General features: G+C 43.9%; 4 protein-coding genes and 3 non-coding genes across 28 annotated transcripts in view; 2 read left to right on the top strand and 5 right to left on the bottom strand.

Moving 5' to 3' along the window:
- Positions 1 to 290: 290 nt before the first annotated feature.
- SPCS1 (signal peptidase complex subunit 1) lies at positions 291 to 2,123 on the bottom strand. The gene is made up of 4 exons (XM_002918993.4): positions 1,871 to 2,123; positions 1,489 to 1,548; positions 1,314 to 1,400; positions 291 to 798 (listed from the first exon to the last, which is right to left on the bottom strand). The coding sequence occupies exons 1-4, from the start codon at positions 2,084 to 2,086 to the stop codon at positions 673 to 675; spliced, it is 489 nt and encodes a 162-aa protein (XP_002919039.1). The 5' UTR covers positions 2,087 to 2,123; the 3' UTR covers positions 291 to 672.
- A 253-nt stretch (positions 2,124 to 2,376) lies between these two features.
- On the top strand, positions 2,377 to 12,712 carry GLT8D1 (glycosyltransferase 8 domain containing 1). 3 transcript variants are annotated; one of them, XM_034658454.1, is made up of 10 exons: positions 2,377 to 2,564; positions 6,435 to 6,488; positions 6,572 to 6,670; positions 8,654 to 8,867; positions 10,195 to 10,312; positions 10,840 to 10,924; positions 11,101 to 11,213; positions 11,591 to 11,757; positions 11,875 to 11,987; positions 12,177 to 12,712. In XM_034658454.1, exons 2-10 carry the CDS (start codon positions 6,473 to 6,475, stop codon positions 12,365 to 12,367), a joined length of 1,116 nt encoding a protein of 371 aa, XP_034514345.1. In that variant the 5' UTR covers positions 2,377 to 2,564; positions 6,435 to 6,472; the 3' UTR covers positions 12,368 to 12,712. The 3 variants fall into 3 exon arrangements, with proteins under 3 accessions (XP_034514345.1, XP_034514346.1, XP_019654953.1); XM_034658455.1 differs by lacking the exon at positions 2,377 to 2,564 and adding an exon at positions 2,613 to 3,119; XM_019799394.2 differs by lacking the exon at positions 2,377 to 2,564 and adding an exon at positions 6,882 to 6,993 and having other exon boundaries at positions 6,448 to 6,488.
- A 101-nt stretch (positions 12,713 to 12,813) lies between these two features.
- Positions 12,814 to 19,882, bottom strand: GNL3 (G protein nucleolar 3). Of its 2 annotated transcripts, XM_011224626.3 has the most exons (15): positions 19,696 to 19,882; positions 18,635 to 18,693; positions 18,152 to 18,289; positions 17,922 to 18,035; positions 17,624 to 17,707; positions 16,695 to 16,827; positions 15,791 to 15,903; positions 15,424 to 15,547; positions 14,936 to 15,023; positions 14,245 to 14,419; positions 13,971 to 14,113; positions 13,752 to 13,888; positions 13,485 to 13,666; positions 13,138 to 13,204; positions 12,814 to 13,044 (listed from the first exon to the last, which is right to left on the bottom strand). In XM_011224626.3, exons 1-15 carry the CDS (start codon positions 19,706 to 19,708, stop codon positions 12,962 to 12,964), a joined length of 1,653 nt encoding a protein of 550 aa, XP_011222928.1. In that variant the 5' UTR covers positions 19,709 to 19,882; the 3' UTR covers positions 12,814 to 12,961. The 2 variants fall into 2 exon arrangements, with proteins under 2 accessions (XP_011222928.1, XP_034514344.1); XM_034658453.1 differs by lacking the exon at positions 17,624 to 17,707.
- Positions 14,478 to 14,554, bottom strand: LOC117802133. Its single transcript, XR_004625183.1, has one exon. It is a non-coding gene; the product is annotated as a small nucleolar RNA SNORD69 (small nucleolar RNA).
- On the bottom strand, positions 15,663 to 15,744 carry LOC117802140. Its single transcript, XR_004625190.1, has one exon. It is a non-coding gene; the product is annotated as a small nucleolar RNA SNORD19B (small nucleolar RNA).
- LOC117802132 lies at positions 16,577 to 16,653 on the bottom strand. The gene has a single exon (XR_004625182.1). It is a non-coding gene; the product is annotated as a small nucleolar RNA SNORD19 (small nucleolar RNA).
- A 38-nt stretch (positions 19,883 to 19,920) lies between the features above and the next one.
- PBRM1 (polybromo 1) overlaps positions 19,921 to 20,087 on the top strand; it is a 115,371-nt gene continuing 115,204 nt past the window's right edge. For 17 of the 19 annotated variants that reach the window (XM_034658451.1, XM_034658437.1, XM_034658450.1 and 14 more), the window contains exon 1: positions 19,932 to 20,073. The gene's annotated coding sequence lies outside the window, so the exon portion shown is untranslated. Of the gene's footprint in view, positions 20,074 to 20,087 lie in introns of all 19 variants that reach the window. The other 2 variants (XM_034658439.1, XM_034658441.1) reach the window with 2 other exon arrangements.

The following is a 20,087-nucleotide window of genomic DNA, read 5'->3' as shown; positions in this document are numbered from 1 at the left end:
TTCTGGAAAATTTAAAAAGAATAGGTTTCCACTTTGGTCCACCTCAAGTAAAGCATGGATTGAATTTTTTCTGCTTAACAACAGCCTTATTTTAGTGGTACCAAAATACTACGCCTTCCCACAAATTTATATGAGTAAATTTTTTCATAGGTGCTTACTGTTGTCAAGAAAGACATCTATTAGGAACCAGCAGCTACAGAAAATAGGAATGATGCTTTCAGAACCACAAACTTCTAACTTTGGCTTTTACTAGTAGGTTTGCTTGCAGAACAATGAAGACTCTTTAGACATAGACTTGCACTGAGTTTTAATTGAAAACATTAAAACAATTTAACCACTCATAATGAATTATAAAACTTTGACAGTTAAATTTGTACTTTCATTTATGAGGCATTTATTCATCATTATTTTGGTAGACCTGAAAGAAAGTTTGCATACTTGTTTTTCTGTTCTCATTTCAGAGGAAGATTATGAAGATAAGGTCTAAAATATTTATAAATCAAAAGCCAGCTGAGTTAGAAGTGAAATATAAAGAGAACAAAAGCTACACGCAGCTGTGCTGAAAGAGCAGCGGTGGCTTTTAGCTCATGTTTTGGGTATGAAAACAATTGAGCTCCTCTCACACAAAACGAAAGCAGGTGCAATAGTAAAGCTAAATCATGAAAACCCTAATTAGTTATTTTTAGCATGCCTCTTAATTTTTCTTTCCCCTGGTTTCTTGTCTTCTGAGCCTGAGTCTTGAACAGGTAACCACTTGAGGGGGTGCCGGCGATAAATGGGCCATGGAGGAAGTGTCAACTGAGCCAGAACAGAGAAAATCCATCAATATTAAACATTAAAAGTTTGAAAGCATTATGTATATGAGGATTATGTACCCAAACACCTCCTATGCTAACAGTAAAAACAGCAAGCGGCAGCAAAAAGGACATTCCAATGAAAATTATGTACCTCTGCGCAGACAACGTAATTTTAAGAATTGGGAACAAGCCTCACCATTTATACATAAGGCTTTAAGAGCTAAAAGGTGAGGAGGGAGCATTGTGTGAAGACCATAGGAAGTTCCTGCCAGCTTCGACTTTAAGATTACTGCTTGGGGCTGCTGCCAAAAGAAATGAGCTGTGTCCTTTTATGCAGCTTACTTTCTCTGACACTTATTGGCATTCTACTTTTCCAATGATAGCAAGGTGAAACACTAAGGGCAAAAAGAGGTTTCGAAAAGTTGGTGCTCGTTCTCACTGCTATGTCCAACCAAACCAACCCAATTCAGAAAACTTAACTTGCCACTGACATCCAAACACCCACAAACTTCTTACCAAACACGAAAAAGCAAATCCGGCCATAACTATATAGACAGTCCACCCGAACTGTTCAGCCACGTAACCGTAGATAAATCCAACTATCTGGAAACAAACGAAGTGTATTAAATACAGTCAAGCTGGTTGGCAGAGGGGGGGAAAAAAGAGGATACGATGCAAAACCAATACTTACCGCAGAAAAAAGAATAATTCCCTGAAACATCTGTTCAGCTAGCTTCTGGCCCTTGTAATCCTAGAGGTGAAGAAGAGCAAAGCAGGAATTGGTTCCACCACGGAAGCAGCACAGTTTCTGCCCTGGCCTCACAGCTTTGGCACCGGGCAACCCCAACGTCAGGGGCCTCCCCAAAAGCTGGGCAAGGAATGGAACTGAAGCGTCCTAACAGAGCACGGGCAGGGGGTTCCTCCCGGAGGAAGAAAGATGGGGACCCGGGAAGCACAGTTCAGGAAAGAGACTGCAAGGCAGCCATCCAGGCCAGGAACCGCGCAGCACAGGGTCGGTGCTCCGACAAGGGCGGCGGAGCTGCGTGCGGGGGATCTTGGGGCCGAGCCCTCACCATTTGCGTTGGCAGCGAGCTCAGATGCTGCAACATGACTGGCTGAGAAGGCTGGCAGCCGGCCGAGGGCAGCCGCGATTTAGGGACCCTAGGAGCCGGCGTCTGGTACCACGGGCAGCTCGACGGGCCAGCTGTGCCGGGGAATGCGATGGCCGTGGCCCCGGAAGCGGATGTTTCCCACAGACCCCAACGGCCCGAAGCCCCGCCCCGCGCCATCACTAGGCGACCTGCGCTTTTGGAGCCTGCTGTAGCCTGGCGCACCACCTGCGAGCGCTGAGGTGGTGACGGGCGAGCGGAGGCATCGCGCGCCCGTAAAGGGTTCGCCGTCAGTGCTGTCGGGTGCCCGGAGCCGCGGCCCCGGCCCAACAAACTGCCCTCCACCGCACCACCGCGGCCTAACTGCCGGCGCGCTCCCCGTCTCCATGGCGACCGGCTTTTCTCGGCGAGGACCCCAGCGGCGGGGTTGCCCGGCGGCGCCTGTTCGGCGCCACGCTCTCGCGGTCCGAGCGGCTGGCCGGCTTCGGGTTGCTGGCGTGCGCGGCGGCCGCGGAGCTAGCGGGCGGGTGGGCTCGGTTCCGAGTGCGGAGAGGCGGGCGGCCTGGCGGCGAATTGGGCCCCCGGGCCTGCGGCTCGGGCGCTGAGCTGGCGGGGCGGGGCGGGGCGCGGGCGGTGGCTCCTCCTCCTCCGGCTGCAGGTAAGGGCGGCCGCGGGGAGCGTCCGAGTGGAGCGGCTCGGCTGGACCCTAACGGGCCAGGGGGTGGAGGGGGCTCTGGGCCTGGGGGGAGTTTCCGGAGCGACCCACCGACCCCGTCGCCCCTGAGCGTAGGAGGGCCCTATTGACTCCTAGAATTTAGAGGGGACTACCCCAGGACATCCTCGAGAGAAAGGGCATCCCCTGGAAAAGGGGACCCGCCCTCGGTCGCCCCTGCACCGGTATGGAGAGATATTCCCACCGGAGAGTCTCTAGGTTGGCGTGCAGCATGCTCGCTGGCTGCACCGGGCCCTCCCAATAGAGACCCACCAAGGGATCGCTCTGCCTCTCTTTTAAGGGTGGTGTCTACCTCAGAAACTTAGGCCCTCCTTTGTTACTGTGAGCGAGGTGGGTGCCCACGTTTCGGAGAGAAACCGTTCCGGGGAACCCGGACTTCTGGCCTCTATGCTGTGTTGCGTGTCAGGGTCACAGACGGTGGGATTCTCCGCACTCCCGGGACGGGCTGCCGCCCTCATTCACGCATTCAGCACATTCACGGTACCTTTTTCTATGCTACGCGGTGGGCCTAGGATACAGCTGTGACCAACACCAGGCCCTTGCCTTCCTAGAGCCCAGAGCGTCTCAAGGGAGACAATGGCATAATCCCAGAAATAAATGACAGCCAGATTTATTCTGGGATAGGGAGGCCTGGGAGATGTCAGAGCTCAGGGCAGGTGCAGCTGAATGTGGGGTTTGGGAGAATCTCCCATGAGTCCTGAAAGCCAAGTAGGAGCTAGCCAGATGCAGAGGTAGGAGAAAGTGGATGTATATGCTTAGTGCTTTTCCACCTTTCAGCCTGGCAGAGACTTAATAGACTTTCTTCTGTATGCGGAAATAGACCTATGCCTCTTTGTTACTAACCACCCCCCCCCGACCTTTTTAAGTTTTATTTATTCGAGCAATGTCTACACCCAACATGGGCCTTGAACTCACAACCCCAAGTTCAAGAGTCGCTGGCTTCTGAAACCTAGCCAGCCAGGCACCTCTGTGTTATTCCTTTTAAAAATGCACTTCAGTGTGGCAGTTGCTGTAGAGGCTTTATGGTATTTGAGCTATAAGATAGGATGAGAAAAGGAAATTGCCGGTCAGGTTGCATTTGAGAGCTCTTTGTTGGAATCCGTGTTGGTCCTTATGCTGCAATGTATCTTCATGACCATTAAAGATGGTGTTCCCTTCCTGAGCTGAGAACCACCATTGCCCGTATTTACAAGACCATTCAACAAATATCACATGCCTGATACCAGTCGTGGTTTTTGGTGGTGAGGATACATCAGTAAACACATTGAGTGGGGTCTCTGTTCTCATAGAGCTTACATTCTAGTCTGGGAACACAGAAATAAAAAAACAAATGAGATAATTTCATAATTGAGGAGGGGGTGTGGTGGTAAACTTTCCTGATGGCCTCTGAGGGGATGGATAAGGGGACAGAAAAATGACCTTGGTCTTTGGTGACCTCAACAAGATTAGTTTGAATGCAACAGTAGGGACAGAAATCTGGTTGGAGAGGAGAAGAAGGAGTGGAGCTAGAGATGAGAATTTTTTCAAGCTTTTAGAGTGAGGGGAGCAGAGAAATGGGTCTGTGGATCAACTGGCATGTGGGGAATGGTGTCTTTTTTTTTTTTTTTTAATTAACTGGAAGATAGAAGAGCATGATAATATGCTGATGGGTGTGATCCAGCAGAGAGGGAAAGTGCTGAAGCTGGACCAAGGAAACAATTAGAGGTTAGGTTACAGAGCATCAGTGGAATGACCTTTCATGGGACTACATATTAGCAAGAAGGAAAGTGGAAAGGTAGGCACGGCTGCCAAGAATGTGGGGACTAATGCAGGTAGCTAGAAGTTAAAGAAAATGGTGTTCTTTCTCCCTAAGGTTTCTTCCCCCATATTTCTGGATATGCCTGCCCTGGTTGTATGCGTGTGTGCATGTTTTGTGAGTGATTTGGGAATGTGAAGGTTTTATTTATAATTTCTAAGCAAAAAATATGAATTTCCGTGGTGAAAAATTGAATATGGCAGATCACATTGTTCACAGCTGTGTACTCTTAGAAATATACCGCCACTATTACACATCCCAGGGTGTATGTGAAGTTTTGAGAAATCTTTCTAACGGCATCAAGGAATAGCACCAGGCAAGGAAATGTGCCTCAGACATACTCATAATAATTGGCATTTTGCATATGGATAAAACTGTGGAAGAGTTTCAGAGGCAAGTGGTTTCTGCCCTGCTGATCTACTTAAGTACATCAGGTACCTGCTAGGCTTGTGGGGTTTTTGAGTCTCGCTAACTGGAATAGCAAAATACTTGTACTTCTCAATCCACATACTATCTGTACGTAACTGTTAGTGGACATTGTTGAGCTAAAACACTGTCCCTTGTACCATTAAGTAAATGAGATTTATTTTTTAAAACGAGTGAGATCATTTTTTCCAGTCTTGGTGGAAATTGGCTCCAAGCAGCAGATGCTGCAGTTTTGTGTGAGCAGCTCCTGGCTCAGCTCACCATGTGCTAGAGACACACTGCTCAGGGTATATGATGATGCGCGTTCTCTAGAGAAGAAGGTCATTGGTATAATGTACTTTATATGTACTGCTGTAGAAAGACATGAGAGAGGGAGAGAGTGTGTGTAGTTTAGATTGTTCTTTGGGAGTCTGGATTATTTTCTCCCAAATTTGTAGTGTGACTGATAATCCCCCGTTTTTAAAGCAATCCTTCAATATATTTCTCTTTTTTCCAAAGGCCTTGAGAAATCAAGTGTCTGACAGGCACACGCTTTTACGATGAAATTAATTCAGACTCTGATTTTAGAAATATGCTATAATTCACAGTGCTCTGTGAAGTTAATAGCCTTATGTAAATGTTAGGTACTCCCATGGGGGAGGATGAAGTAGAAAAGGGTAAAGGTCTCAGAGGTAAGATCATAATATCCTGGATGCATAAAATCTTTTAAAGAAACATTATCCATAGATATTGTAGAAATCTGATCATTTAATTTAGTTACCTACACATTCTCATTTCCACTGAATTATGATTGTGATTATTTTAGATTTTTCTTTTTTCTTTTTTAAGTAATCTCTATACCCACTTTGGGTCTCAAACTCACAACTCCTAGTTCAAGAGTCGCAAGCTGTACTGACTGAGACAGCAGGTGCCCCTATTACTACTATTTTTTGAAGATCTTATTTATTTATTTGACAGAGAGTGAGCACAAGCAGGGAGAGCGGCTGGCTCTCTGCCAACTAGGGTGCCCAATGTGGGGCTCCATCCCAGGACCCTGGGATCATGACCTGAGCCGAAGGCAGACTCTTTAACAGACTGAGCCACCCAGGCAGCCCTCTCTGCTATAGTCTTAAGTGAATTTAGAAAATGTTTTTCTCTTTAATTCCAATTAAAGCTGAATGGGATACAACTCAGAACAGAGACGTTTTGTACCAATGAGACTGACTTCAGGTTATTTGATCATAGATAACTGAGTCCATGTCTAATTTAACTAGGAATTTTAAGTAGAAATTCTTTGGAAAACATTTATAGAATGGTTAGTCACCGAATATTCCTCTTGGTAGAATTTATTTTGCTTTTCCTCTGGTGACATTTAATGTACAAGGCTATCTGTTTCTCCCAAGTTATTTGCAAGTATTTTATTATCCCGACTACTATATAAAATTCAAATATCAGTTTGGGTTCTTGGAAAGTTAATTCCAAATGAGTTTCTGGCAGAAAATAGTGTGTGTTTTTACCTGAATAAAAGTGTTGAGGCATTTTGATGTTCATTCTCATGTACCTACTGACTTTGGGGGCTTGTTTTTGTCTTGTAGGGTTAAAAACTAATATTTATATAAGACAGAAGAGAAAGATGTCATTCCGTAAAGGTATGCTCTTTCTACAGATGACGTTGTTTTTATAGCTGCTCAAAAGGTAAAGAAATGTAATGCAGGCTTTTCCTGTGTTTCAGTAAACATCATCATCCTGGTCCTGGCTGTTGCTCTCTTCTTACTGGTTTTGCACCATAACTTCCTTGGCCTGAGCAGTTTGCTAAGGAACGAGGTTTCAGGTATGGGAGCCCTTACGAATGCCTTGGCATCTGTTGAGGACCTGGAGTTCCCTGTATCCCAACATCCTAAGTTACATCACTAGGCTAAAGGGAAAGAAAGTTTTCTTATCCTTACAAAAGCTGCTAGACTCTGGCACGGGGAGTGGTGGTACTCATTGTGCTCTTGTGGCCCCACCCCCAGCCCTTCTCCCTGTTGTGTGATTTGTTAAAGGTTTGATCTGACAGCAGATCTCTTTTCACCACATCAGAGGCCTTAGGGGAGCCTCTGTGGGCTGCTCTCTGCTCACACTGCAGCAGGGCAGGACTCCAGAAGATGGGGGCAGGTGAGTGACATTATTCTATTTGATGCCCGCCCTGTTTTCTAGTGTCAGTGGGGTCACTTTCTTTCATCTGTTCCTTTCTTTTAACCTGTGGAAGAGTATCACCGAGACTAGTAGAAACACAAAACCATCAAGCCTAGCAACTGATTAAAAAAATCACTTTATTGCATAATTCCATTGTCAGTTCTTTTAAATTAGTTGTTCCTACTGCTCCTGCTTTGGTATTGAGGGGTGTTTGAGGCTTCAGGATGTTTGTCAGAAATCATTTCGGGGTCACCACCCACCATAGTTGACCGCAGCAAGAAAAGACCAGTAGCTTTCCCCTGACCTTCACTGAGTGCTCTGATAGCATGTTTTGTAACAGTGTGTATTTACGTATATACATATTATATGTACATAAAGGAATGTGTGTTCTGGTGGGAACATTTATAAAAATGAAAAGAGCATTCAGGCCTCACGAGAGTAATTTGTTCACTCCTTTATCTCCCATGCATATGGATGATGGCCGGTACACAGGAAGTGCTCTGTAATTTTCATTGAATATAAGATTTCATTACCTAGAGATAACTATCATTACAATTTTGGCATAGTACCTTCCTGGGTTTTTCTTCCTGTGTATGTATTTTTCTGTTACGAGATTGTGCACTCTGTAAGCCGCACATGACAGGTTTTCCATGTGATTGTATCTGAAGCAAGTCACCATGATGGTAGATACTCCTCATATAGAATTTTAATGCCACAGTTTGTTTCCACAGGAAAAAGTCTTGGTACAATGATCTAGACTTTTTTTGATGGCACCCCCACAAGAAGCATGTTACATACAGCACCCAAGTATACATGTGTACTCGCTCATTTGCTTATTGTCTGCCCCTCATGATGGCAGAGCTTTGTCTGTTTTAGTCATGGCTACAACCCCAGTGCCTAGACACTGCCTTCCATGTATTAGGTGCTCAGTGTTCAATGAATGTAAATGAATGTATATATATTATAAAAGGTAAAGAGGAACTTTTATGAAACAGTACTTAGAGTTGCTGTGTGTGATGCGGTCTGATACTTTCCTAATTCTATTCCAACTCAGGAACTGTTTTCCTACTCAAATTCCGATTGTGACCCACTCAGTTGATTTCATGCCTACTTATGGGACGTAATTCAGTTTGAAAAACAACTGTTTAGTCTGTTTCTAGGTTTTCACAATTATAAACAAACTTGTGACTTCTGGTTAACTTCTCAGATATTTTCCGTAAGAGAGGACAAGGGGAATTACTGGCTCAGAGGCCATGTACCTGCTCGTTTATTTAAGTAATCTCAACCCCAGATGTGGAGCTTGAACTCACAACCCTGAGACCACAGTTCCCCTGACTGAGCCAGCCACCCCCCCATTAAGGTTCTTGATGCAAATTGCTAAAATACGTTCTAGAAAGATTCTGTTGTATTCTCACCAGTAGTGTATCAGAATTCAGTCCACCAATTTTTTTTTTAATGCTTCTGCTTTTCCAAAAGCCTTGTTACACAGAGGAAAACAGTTTCTGGGCTATATACCTCACATTGTAATGAGGGGAGAATGAGGTAAGTATAAACCCCACCTTACCTCTTTTCATGTCTTGGGCTATCAAAAGCTCATGAGATTTTATCACAATACCTTCCTTGTGTGTGTTCTTTGCAGAATCAGGAATTGTGGGGTTTCAGCCCATAGACTTTGTCCCAAATGTTCCCCGACAAGCTGTAGATGGGAGACGAGAGGAGATTCCTGTGGTCATTGCAGCATCTGAAGATAGGCTCGGGGGGGCCATTGCAGCTATAAACAGCATTCAACACAACACTCGCTCCAGTGTGATGTTCTACATCGTTACACTCAATGGCACAGCAGACCATCTCCGGTGAGCTCTGCCTGCCTGATGCTGCTGCTTCTAGAGGATACTCTAGAACAGGCCAGCTGCCAATCCAGGAAATGGTTTTTCTTCTACATGTGTACACTTTTTCTATAGTTGGGATTATACTACATAGCAGCACATACGACATGTTTTTCCATGTGATTCTATCATAAACATGTCCCCGCTGTAGGGGAAACAATACAAGGAATCTGTGCCAAGATGTAAATCAACTGTGCCATATACACATTGTTAATTAACTCAAGCTGACATTATTTAGGTAATGAGTTTCTTGGCGAAAGAAGCAATATGTTGATTTACATCCTGTTACAAGTTCCTTATCTCATGGACATACCAAGTAGGTCCAGTGTGGGATGGGACAGGGGAGCAACGGCAAGATGGTGTGGTGAAGTGAGCAGACACTGAATCCAGATCCTGGCCCAGAGTGATTGGAGAACATTACTTAACCCCTTGAAGCCCATTTCCACATCTCTAAGTATGGGGTGAAAATACCCAACTTAGACGATTATCGTGTTGCAAATGAGAAAATATATAAAAAACACTAAGAACACAATCATTCAGTAAACGTTCCTTACTAGTTATTGTAACTGATCATAGAATCCTAAGCTGACGAACAAGAGCTCACCCAGGTCTTAAAAATGCTCTGAATTAAGATTTATGAGATTTAGTCAAGCATCTTGTTTAACAGGGTAACAGTTTTCTAAACTCTAAAACCTTCCTGTCCTTGTGGTTTTCTACATGGTTCACGTTTAGTTTGTGAAAATTGTGATGACTTATTTTTCCCATATTTTAAAAACTCCAAAACCATCTAAAATAATGTAAAAACAAATCCTGCCTTAGAATAGCTACAGAAAAAATATGCAGTACTTTAGAGAACGTGGACTTTATCTAAGAGACAATACCTTAGACTCAGGTGGACGACTTAGTCATTACAGTGAATTAATGAGTCTTAACAATGGGGTGATTCCCACTTTCTCAATAATTACCTTTCACTACCATCATATTCTGACTTTTCTTCACCATATATTTGGAGGGTTGGACCACATGTGGTGATGGGATGTTCTCAACTCCATAGGGAGTTTTTCTACAGCAGTGATCCCAGGTGTGAGCCTGGTGGTTCAGGCAGGGACCTGGATGGGCATACCCTCACTGCAGATGAGGAAACAAAGGTTTGCAGAGGTGAAGGGGCTTTAAGACACCTATCTGGTCGCCAGGGTTTTGTTTACATTATGCCCTTGGAAGGCACAAAGAGAAGGCTATAGTCTTGAGGACATGGTTATATAAAACTGTAACTTGGTGCTTTTATTTTCATCAGGTCCTGGCTCAGCAGCAGTACCTTGAAAACCATCAGGTACAAAATTGTGAATTTTGACACTAAACGTTTGGAAGGGAAAGTAAAGGAAGATCCTGACCAGGGGGAATCCATAAAACCAGTGAGTTCTGTGCATCCCCGTTTGTACTTGGGAGTGTAGTTTACTCTAGACCACCACAGGCTTGAACTGCAAGGGTCCATGTATATGCAGATTTTTTTCAATACAGAACTGTAAATGTTCTCGCCTTGATTTTCTTAACATTTTCTCTAGTTTATGTTATTATAATACAGTATATAATTCATGTAGCACAAAATATGTTGACTGTTTATATTCTAGGTAAGGCTTCTGGTCCACAGTAGGTTATTGTTTTGGGGGAGTCTAAAGTTGTTTGTGGATTTTTGACTGTCCAGGGGGCCATTCGTTATCCTAAACCCTGCATTGTTCAAGGGTCAACTGTATTAAGAAATGACTGGAATACCTGGGTACTGGGTGCACTGCAAGTAGCTCCCTGGCAACCAAGGTGGGGCATTTCTTAGAGACCTTCAGCTGTCTTCTGCATGGGTACAGAAGCATTCTGGGAGTTTCTAAAAAAGGCATAGCCACTAACGAATCCCTATGCCACTGCCTCTTTTGTTTTCCTTTCCCAGTTAACCTTTGCAAGGTTCTACTTGCCAGTTCTGGTTCCCAGTGCAAAGAAGGCCATATATGTGGACGATGATGTAATTGTGCAAGGTACCAAAGATTGTCACCATCGGTGCTGTTCTCTGTCCATGGTGTGGGCGGTTGTGGCTGTTTTATTGTATCCTATAAAATATCCTATTGGGAGGATTGGCCATCTCTAAGGCAACTCAAAGTGTCCATCTTAACAACAACAAAGAAATGTAAATCTTACACTTTGTCTATTTCAGGGGATATTCTTGCCCTTTATAATACACCATTGAAGCCAGGACACGCAGCTGCATTTTCAGAAGATTGTGACTCAGCCTCTACCAAAGCTGTCATCCGTGGAGCAGGGAACCAAGTGAGTTACTTATTTGATATCTTGTACAAACACTCCACGCACTATACTGCAGGGTAAGGGAGGAAGGCAGCAAAACCAGGGAGCTCTTTTCTTTTTTGCTGCATTTTACATTCCTCAGTTAGTTCATCCCAGAATTCAAGGTTGCTTTCCTATGGACTGGTCCATGAACTTGACAACCTATAATTCTCCTTGAACATCTGGCTTACAAAGTTTATTCAAGGTTCCTACTCTAACTTGGAATCTGAGATGTCACTTTTATTTGCTTTACATGGAGCCCTCTGCTGATAATCCAAGAGTTTGACAGGTTTTTTCTTTACTATTAGTTATGTATCTATTCTGTTTGAAGCAGCATACTATATATCTCATTTGTCTTCTAGTACAATTACATTGGCTATCTTGACTATAAAAAGGAAAGAATTCGTAAACTTTCCATGAAAGCCAGCACCTGCTCATTTAATCCTGGAGTTTTTGTTGCAAACTTGACAGAATGGAAAAAACAGAATATAACTAACCAGCTGGAAAAATGGATGAAACTCAATGTAGAGTAAGTATACAGCTGACCACACTGTGAAGACCCTTATTTCAACCTTGGGGGTCTTCTTATCTAAGACTAATTTGTTAGGATTCTCCACTAAACCTTACATGTGTCATCTCTCCCAAGAGAGGGGCTGTACAGCAGAACACTGGCTGGCAGCACCACCACGCCTCCTCTCCTGATCGTGTTTTACCAACAGCACTCTACCATCGACCCCATGTGGAACGTCCGCCACCTTGGTAAGTCAAAAAAATTCACCAAAAGGCCTAAGCGAATAAGGAATTAACTGGTTAATAAGGAATTAATTGAAGGACTATCCTCAGGGATGGAATATATCGTTTCCTTTCAGTTTTCTGCAGTTTGATGTAGCATTCTTATTTCTGACTAGTACTAGTACAATCATTTGGCTCTTTTTCTCTCAATGTAAGGTTCCAGTGCTGGAAAACGATATTCACCCCAGTTTGTAAAGGCCGCCAAGTTACTCCATTGGAATGGTCACTTTAAGCCATGGGGAAGAACTGCTTCCTATTCTGATGTCTGGGAAAAATGGTATATTCCAGACCCTACAGGCAAATTCAGCCTGATCCGAAGACATATGGAGATCTCAAATGTAAAATAAAACATAGTTTATGCTGTAAGCATTTCTCAGGAAATCCTGGAAGACAGTATGTGTGGGAAGTAACAGTTGCAAGGCTTCAAAGCCTATCTGTGGCAACCTGTGGAAAAAGGGACATTTCAGCTGGGTAAAGAGGACAAACTACCCCGGCTAGCACTCAGCTTCCCAGATAGACTATAAATGTCTCCATCTGCCTTACCAAGTGTTTGCTTACTACCGTGCTGAATGACCAGAGGTGAATGGACTGACAGGGATGGTACAGCTAGTTCAACACTGCTGCTTGGTTTTAATTTTGTAACCTTAACCTGTGGTCTGATCTGTTAATAAAGTGAAACCTACATTTTTCAATAGGTATCTGATTTTTTGCTTCCAGGTAATTAACTATGCTTCTATTCACTCATTGTGTAAGAGGAGTTTTCTTACAGAACTTAGACACTTTCAAAATCGCATTATTTTTAAAGATGAATGTATAATACATATTTACAAAATTTACAGTTTGTATCATACTGTAACAAACTGGTAGATCACACACAATATAACAGCTTAGCAGTCTGTTCAAAATGTTAGGAAACCACCTACTAAAAGGACACAGTTCTGTTACACATAGTCTATACTGAAGTCATAAGCATCATCTTCCTCTTCCGTCATTTTATCTGAGATGTAAGATGGTGCTGACTCATCTATATTGGAGGAAAAAAAAGAGGTTTAAAGAAAAAAGGCAATTCCATACCATGCTACTTTGTTAGCAAACCCCTCCCCGCAAGCTGCCCCACCTGCTTGAGACTCCTCAGGCAGTGCCTCCCAGGCCTCTCCTGCCCCAGACACGTCGGAGCTCTTTTCCTGTGGGACACAGAGAAATAGTACAAGATTAGTAGCCCCTGTCTGCTCATTAATCCAAGGAACTGCATATCTGGAAAAAGACTCTGAAAGTACACATAACGGGACATACAAAATTAAGACTAATGATTGCAAGCCTTAAATACCTAAATCTTAAGGGGTTTTTTTTGGTAATCTTTTACGAACTGTTTAATTTCTCCCTTCAGCCTCTTTCCCATTTGTTAGACATCATAACACTAAAAAACTTAAACTTCAGCTTAAGCAACTTATACAGCATACTTACACCAGCTTCTTCGTCAACAATTTCCTGGTCACTGTCAAGTTCATTGTAGTCCTCCCCCTCCTCCTGCTTCTTCTCTTTCTGTTTTGGTGGTTCTTCAGGTATGTCCTTTTCCTCTATTATTCCATTTGTCAGACCCGAAGACTGGAAAAGGATGCTACTGGCTAAACGAGGGCCCCTGACAGCTAGGGAAGGAACACAGCTCAAGTAAACAGGAGATCTTTATTGGTCTGTCAGCCAATGAAGACAGCAAACACAAGACTTGCTTACTCTGTATGCTGTGTGCATTGTTCTTTTCCAGTTCTTCCAGATTAAGGCCCCTTTTCATGTCTGTCACGATGCCCTCATTAAAATGTGGAGAGGGAGTCCAGGATGTAGGGGGATGGCAATAGTAACCTAAGGAGGCACTGGTATTAAAAACAAGATTTGTCAGAAATCAGTTCCTTCATTCCACGTGATCCTCAAAATGTCAACGGAAATTAGTCTTACCCTGTCCACTCCGACCACATCAGTTTGGCAGCACCTTCTAAATTTGGGCTTCCACCTTTTCGGTGCAGTCCTCTTCTCTGAGCAAGCGATGTAAAAAATTCCAGAGGACTCTTAAAGTCTGGAATAGTAAATTTCAATACTACCTGGAAAAAAAACCAACAAAACCTGAAAATGTCATTCATCTGATACAGTGTAAAAAAACCTTGAAAATCTTCTACTTAAAATGCTTATGATGAAAGAGAAGACAGAGCTGAAGGGAAGGGGGTTCCTCTACCTGTCGAGCATCGGCCTGGGACAAGATGGCACTAGCAGCCTCCACTGGTTTCAACACTTCAATACTTGCTGGACTTCTCAGGGCAAGTGCGCTGGCAGAGTTAAGTGGAGACACAATGAAACTTGGACTGTCCAGGACTGTGATTTGTTTGTCCAGGGGGACAACCTGCATGCACCTGCAACAAGAGGGATGGTAACTGATTGGAGCACTGGTTTCCGTGAAGGATGAGAGACAACACGAAGCTCAGGGTTGGATTGAACAAACTCAGCACAGTCTGTCAGATCCAGTTTATCATCACTTGCTTCATGTTTCTGAAACTCTTAACAGTGCTCCTCCTCTGTTAAAGAGAAACACTGCATGTTATAGCTTATGTGTTGACCTAAACACGTGCTGTTTCCTCTGCCATGAAAATTTCCCCTCCACCTGGCTGACTTCAGTTCAGAGTTGGGCTCAACTATCCCTTCTGAGGCAGCTTCCCCTTCTCTCAACCTATTTGCTTGTCTTCCAAACTAGGTGTGAGCTATTCCACTCTAATCAATTCTTCCCTAAGTCGAGCACTGACTTAACCCTGTTCCTTTCACTGACACCCCTAAAGAAAAAATAGAAAATGGTCTTCCTTGAGTTATCCAAAACAAAATAATATTTACTCATCTGTAATGAAATATCACAATTATGGAAGAACTCACTTTACCTTGTAAGCCCCATGGATACACTGACATTACATATCCGTTCTTGTTTTAAGCTGTTGATGATGCTGCTTTTCCCCACATTTGGGAAACCTACAAATGGGAAATCCACAGAACAAAGGCATTATGTATTGGTAATTATAAAATTTCCACTGCGTTATTTTACGTTTGCCTGATGTTTGGAGCAAGATCAGAGTTGGATCTGAGTGTCTTCATTTCAACACTAAGACCAATCTTAGCATCTTCATTTCTTGCACAAGTAATCAAAGAGCAGGAAAATATTATTTCAAATAAACCAGGAGCTTTCAGAAGCCAACTTCCTATAGTGCACAGCACTGAAATAGGCAGCATTTAACATTTTTGTGTTTGGTGAAGTGGGCAAGAAACTAATGTCTGAACAAGCCCTTTACTAAGCACCAACCCAATACAGTTAACATGAATAAAACCTTGGCACTAAGAGGTAAGACATAAAGTGTGTTGAACTGAAACTCACCAATTACTCCAACCTGAATGGCTTTGCCATAAGCCTCCTGAAAACCTCTCAGAAGCTTCCAAAGGCCATCTTTCCCAACACAGACTTCACTTTTGAATGGAGCTCTCTTCCTTACCTTCAAATGCTAAAATTCCATAGAATTAGTTTAGCTACTTCTGATAACCCTCCGGATAAAACCCAGGCAATCTGGCTCCAGAGCCCAGCTATTAAAAACACCACACTATTATCTTTCAGATTATCTCTGGATGAAATCAGAGTTGGATCTTATGAGTTCTCATTTTTTAATCAAGATTTTGTATACTCATCATATTTCAGCCATCCAAAATCTGAAAGAACCATACTTCCCACCACTGACCAAAGAGAGTACCTTGATTATCTTGCCTTTGTCCTTCAGATTTGTTGAGGCTCTGAACACCACCGTTGGTAATTCCTTCTTCAAATAATTCAGCCAGTTCTCCAAATTCTCCTTTGGTACCAAATCTAATAGGGATTAGAAATAAGACACATGCTCTAATTTGGTCATTTTGTTGACATGAATATGCACTATCTGATAAACTTCAGATTTTACTCTGGTTTGTCTCTTCACAATTTTTCCAAAAGGATTTAAGTGGAAGATGGGAAGAGGGTAAGCTCCCCACCATGCTGCCCTTATCTTAACAGAGTTCACTATCTACACCACTGTATTTCTTCAATTCCCTTCTGCACCACTCACCCTTTCAGAATTAAGTCAACCTGTAGATTATGACCCTACTAACTTAACTCTAGAGCTGTGTTTCCAGAATTTACTCTCAGGTAACAGCCATGTTACCTGACAGTCAGCAACAGTAACTGTGGATGCCGTTCTTTCTGCTTCACACGTCTCTCTTCTGGGTTTTCCTGACCCTGATGCTCAAACCAATACTTCCTAAATGCACTTCATATAAACACTGTCATATATGGACATTATGCAGATGTGGGGAATATGGCAGTCCAAACTACCATCACTTCCTATGTACAATATATTGCACCGTAAACTAAATAGAGCAGCTTATACTCTTAAATAAGATGGTAAGTACTGAATGGCAAAAGAACAATAGAAACCCATTAATCACTTATAGAAAATACCTCCATCCCATTGCCCAGCACTGTCTGTGGCAACAAGACCATATGCACTGGCTTTACTGAGGTCAGAGTTGGATCTTATCAGTCTTCAGTAAACATCAGACTGCTCACGTGTTTTCCTCATACCTCGCTAGTGCATATGGAACATAAAAGGCATCCCTCTTGCTCACCTGATTTATTTAATACAAGTACCAGCTTCTTCTGTCCACTCTGGATAATGGCCTCTTCTACCTGGGGACACCTGCAACCAAGAGGATCTCTGGCATCCAGCACCTCCAGCACAACATCTGCAGCTTCAATCACCTGTCAGAGCAGAAACTATGAGGAGCATCCCTTGCTCTGGCAACACCCTCCATTCAAGTATACTGGCATTTTCCACTTTGCAACAGGGTGAGCTCAGAGCTGGATCTTATCACATCTTCACTTTGGCATGAAGAATGTTCACAGGGTCATTTCTCCAGGAAAGTAAAATACAGGTTTGCAAGGCAGCCTCTGGTCTCCCATCAAAATGGATTTCAAAAGTGGAAATACCGCCACCGTCTGAATCTATAATCCTTCAATAGTGTATTATGTGGTTTGATAGGCCCCACTGGCCCTGCCAAGAGCTGTTGAGCAGCAATCATGTTCTATTCACAGAGGGGAGTGAGTGTGGAAAAATGGGTATCGGGGATGGGAGTTCTGGGGAGCAACTATGCCAAGACACTCCCTTGACTTCCTTCACTTAGGTTTCAACAGAGTATTTTTTCTCACACTGCTTGTTCTGAAGTATTTTCCCTTGTTTTAAAACCACTATCAACATGTGTACCGTTTTGGGAAATCATGCTTATAGGGAAATCATGCACTGTTCTGTACAAAAATTTTAAACCTTAAGAATATTTCCTTCAGCTAAACAGAAAAGACCTTTAAATAGGATAAACCACAATAAATAAATAAAAATAAGAACTAAAAAACAGGATAAGTCAACTTGCTGAAGGATTCATCTAGCTCAAGTAAATGCCACTTCCACATTTACAGGGTTGGTGTCAGAAAAAAAAAAAAGAACGACTCTAGTCTTTTCAACCTCATTACCATTTTTAGACACTGACCTAGACTAAAATACCTTTTTAAGTTCCTGACAATACAACTTCTTCGGATTCTGTTTGCCCGACTTGGGTTTGTCCTTAGCTTTGCCCTGCCCAAATTCCTGCAAGATAAAGACAATGGGTAAGGGACACAAAATTAGCACTTCAGGTGCACCGTTTCTCCATTTTCCATGGCTAATTAGGGGCACTGCAGGTGATATTTCTATTAGTAAGAGAGTTGGAACTGTCTGTCTAAGAGGCACAGCAGCCGCTGCCCTGGGTATGTGTTTTTACTTCTACATCAGAACTCTCATTCACAAAGATACTTAGTCATACCTCTTTCACAGGCTCCAAGTTAGATGGCTTAACGCCAGAGTTAGTTTCAAGTTTTCTTTTCTTTTCCTGCTCCTTCTGCCTGTCAAGCTTCTGCTGCTGTTTTAGTTCTTCAAGCTGTGTCCAAGCCATAAGAGAAATGGGTAAGTCAAAGCAACCTGGTGTTACTTTACTTTGAAAAGCTACACATACCCACACATTATTTGTTCAAAGTCTGAATTAACATATCTTACTCGCTGTTTCCTGAGCTCAGCTTCCCGAAGAAGAGCCTCTTTAAAGGGAGCACTGTTTGGAACTCCTGGGTCTTTTCTAGGCTTTTTGCAACCCCGTTTTTTAGCCTCCTTCCTCAATTTTCGATGGTGCTCTCGAACCTATTATAATAAAAATTCTTATCAGTATCTGGCTAAAATCGGTTATACCTGTAAGATAACCCAGAAAAATTAAACTAACCATATAGAGAACATACATATTTATGTATAAAACAGCAAAAAAATGTCTTCAGGAGACTCTGCAGACATTAACATGCTGATCAGTTTACAGACTTATCACCAAATTACTGCACTTTCCCACAGCTATACCCCTGATGTCTAAGAACTTGTGCCCACGGACAGTCTACTTAACTTCAACTTTAATCCAAACCTCCTAGTGGAGGAGAGGTAGAGCAGAAATCAGTTTAGCATTATATTTAATATAGCTCTTCCAAGTACAGCACTTACCTTTTTTTGGATTTTATACCGCTTATGGCAGGTCATGCGTTTACTTGCTTTCTTTAACTCTACAAAGAAACCCATAATAAAACGATAAGACACAAGTGATCCATTTGTTTAGTTTTTACTGACTGTGCTTGGGGGTCATATACCTTTTCCTATTTAGCAATTAATTAATTCTCAAACCTAATTTAAGAAACCTATGTGGTAGATAATAAATATAGACGATTCTAAAATCTCAGTTTGACTCCGTATATCCCAAGCAGAGCCCAGCTTCCTTACTCCCACTCTTCCTGTAGTGAACTGAAATCGCACACAGCAGGTTGAGACCCCAAACGGCAGGTACTTCTTGTCACACACCATGAATCACAAGTCAGGACAGAACAGTGGATTTCAGAGGCGGCTCCCAAACCTCACCAGGGCCAGACTGAACGTGGCTCAAGGGGGGTAAAATGCTGGGCCCAAAACCTGGCTGAGACACTGTTTACACAGAGACCCAGGCCTCATCTTCACTTTTTTTTTCTTTAAAGATTTTATTTATCTTTTTGGGTGCCTGGGTGACTCAGCCGGTTAAGCGTCTGCCTTCGGCTCAGGTCACGATCCCAGGATGCTGGGACCGAGTCCCGCATGGGGCTCCTTGCTCAGGGGGGAACCTGCTTCTTCCTGTCCCTCTCTCCCTGCTTGTAGGCTGTCTCTGTCAAAGACTCCCTCTCTTGTAAAAAAGATTTTATTTATTTGACAGAGAACAAGAGCAGGGGGAGAGGCGGAAGCAGACTTCCGCAAAGCAGAGAGTCCGCGGGGCTCGATTCCAGGACCCCGGGATCATGACCTGAGCGAAAGGCAGACGCTTAACCAACTGAGCCACCCAGGCGCTCCAGTGATCTTCACTTTGTCTTCGTTTAGTGAAACAGGCCGGCGGTCAGCGTGGGGCCTTCCAACCCTCGCTTCTACTGGGGACCAGCGCGACGGCCTACCCGCAGGGTCCCTCATTCCCACAGAAGAGCGCCCCTGCGGTTCGTCGACCATCAGAGACAAAGGCCCCTCCACACCCGCTTCCCGACCCCACTCACTCGGTCGCTTCATACTGGTAGTGGCAAGGGCAGCGCTGGCAGTGACTGTAGTAACAGCAGCAACAACGTGTCTCCGACACAGCCACGTGTAAATTGCGGCCGAGCTCCAGCGACACGCACTGACGCTACCGCCGTAAAGAGCGCCGCCGCCCGCTCGCGTGCGCGCGCACGTAGTGTCGTGCGGAGCCGGGCTCGCTTGGCGGCCGCGGGATTGGTTTTGCGGCGGCACCGGGAGGGGTGAGGGCGGTGAGGGCGGCGGGTGCTGGAGCGACGGCAGCGGCCGCAGCCGGAGGAGCAATAGCAGCAGCCGTGGCGGCCACGGGGCGGGGCGCGGCGGTCGGGGACCGCGGCCGGGGCTGCAGGCGGCGGAGCGGCTGGGTAAGGCCGGGCCC

The sequence above is a fragment of the Ailuropoda melanoleuca genome, chromosome 4, assembly GCF_002007445.2.
Source record: "Ailuropoda melanoleuca isolate Jingjing chromosome 4, ASM200744v2, whole genome shotgun sequence".
NCBI classification, from domain to species: domain Eukaryota; kingdom Metazoa; phylum Chordata; class Mammalia; order Carnivora; family Ursidae; genus Ailuropoda; species Ailuropoda melanoleuca.
Note: the sequence above shows the minus strand (reverse complement) of the source record. Positions and strands in the feature narration are given on the sequence as shown.

Excerpts from the sequence above, each read along its gene's own strand:
- SPCS1 (XM_002918993.4), bottom strand. The coding sequence starts at position 2,086 with ATGGCGCGGGGCGGGGCTTCGGGCCGTTGGGGTCTGTGGGAAACATCC. Across the intron at positions 1,549-1,870 it reads GCTCGCTGCCAACGCAAATG|GATTACAAGGGCCAGAAGCT; the intron begins GTGAGGGCTCGG and ends CTTCACCTCTAG. Across the intron at positions 799-1,313 it reads GATTTGCTTTTTCGTGTTTG|TTGACACTTCCTCCATGGCC; the intron begins GTAAGAAGTTTG and ends GTTCTGGCTCAG.
- GLT8D1 (XM_034658454.1), top strand. Across the intron at positions 6,671-8,653 it reads GCTAAGGAACGAGGTTTCAG|AATCAGGAATTGTGGGGTTT; the intron begins GTATGGGAGCCC and ends TGTTCTTTGCAG. Across the intron at positions 8,868-10,194 it reads GGCACAGCAGACCATCTCCG|GTCCTGGCTCAGCAGCAGTA; the intron begins GTGAGCTCTGCC and ends TATTTTCATCAG.
- GNL3 (XM_011224626.3), bottom strand. Across the intron at positions 18,036-18,151 it reads CTGAGCTCAGGAAACAGCGA|CTTGAAGAACTAAAACAGCA; the intron begins GTAAGATATGTT and ends GCTTGGACACAG. Across the intron at positions 16,828-17,623 it reads ATTGTCAGGAACTTAAAAAG|GTGATTGAAGCTGCAGATGT; the intron begins GTATTTTAGTCT and ends CTGCTCTGACAG.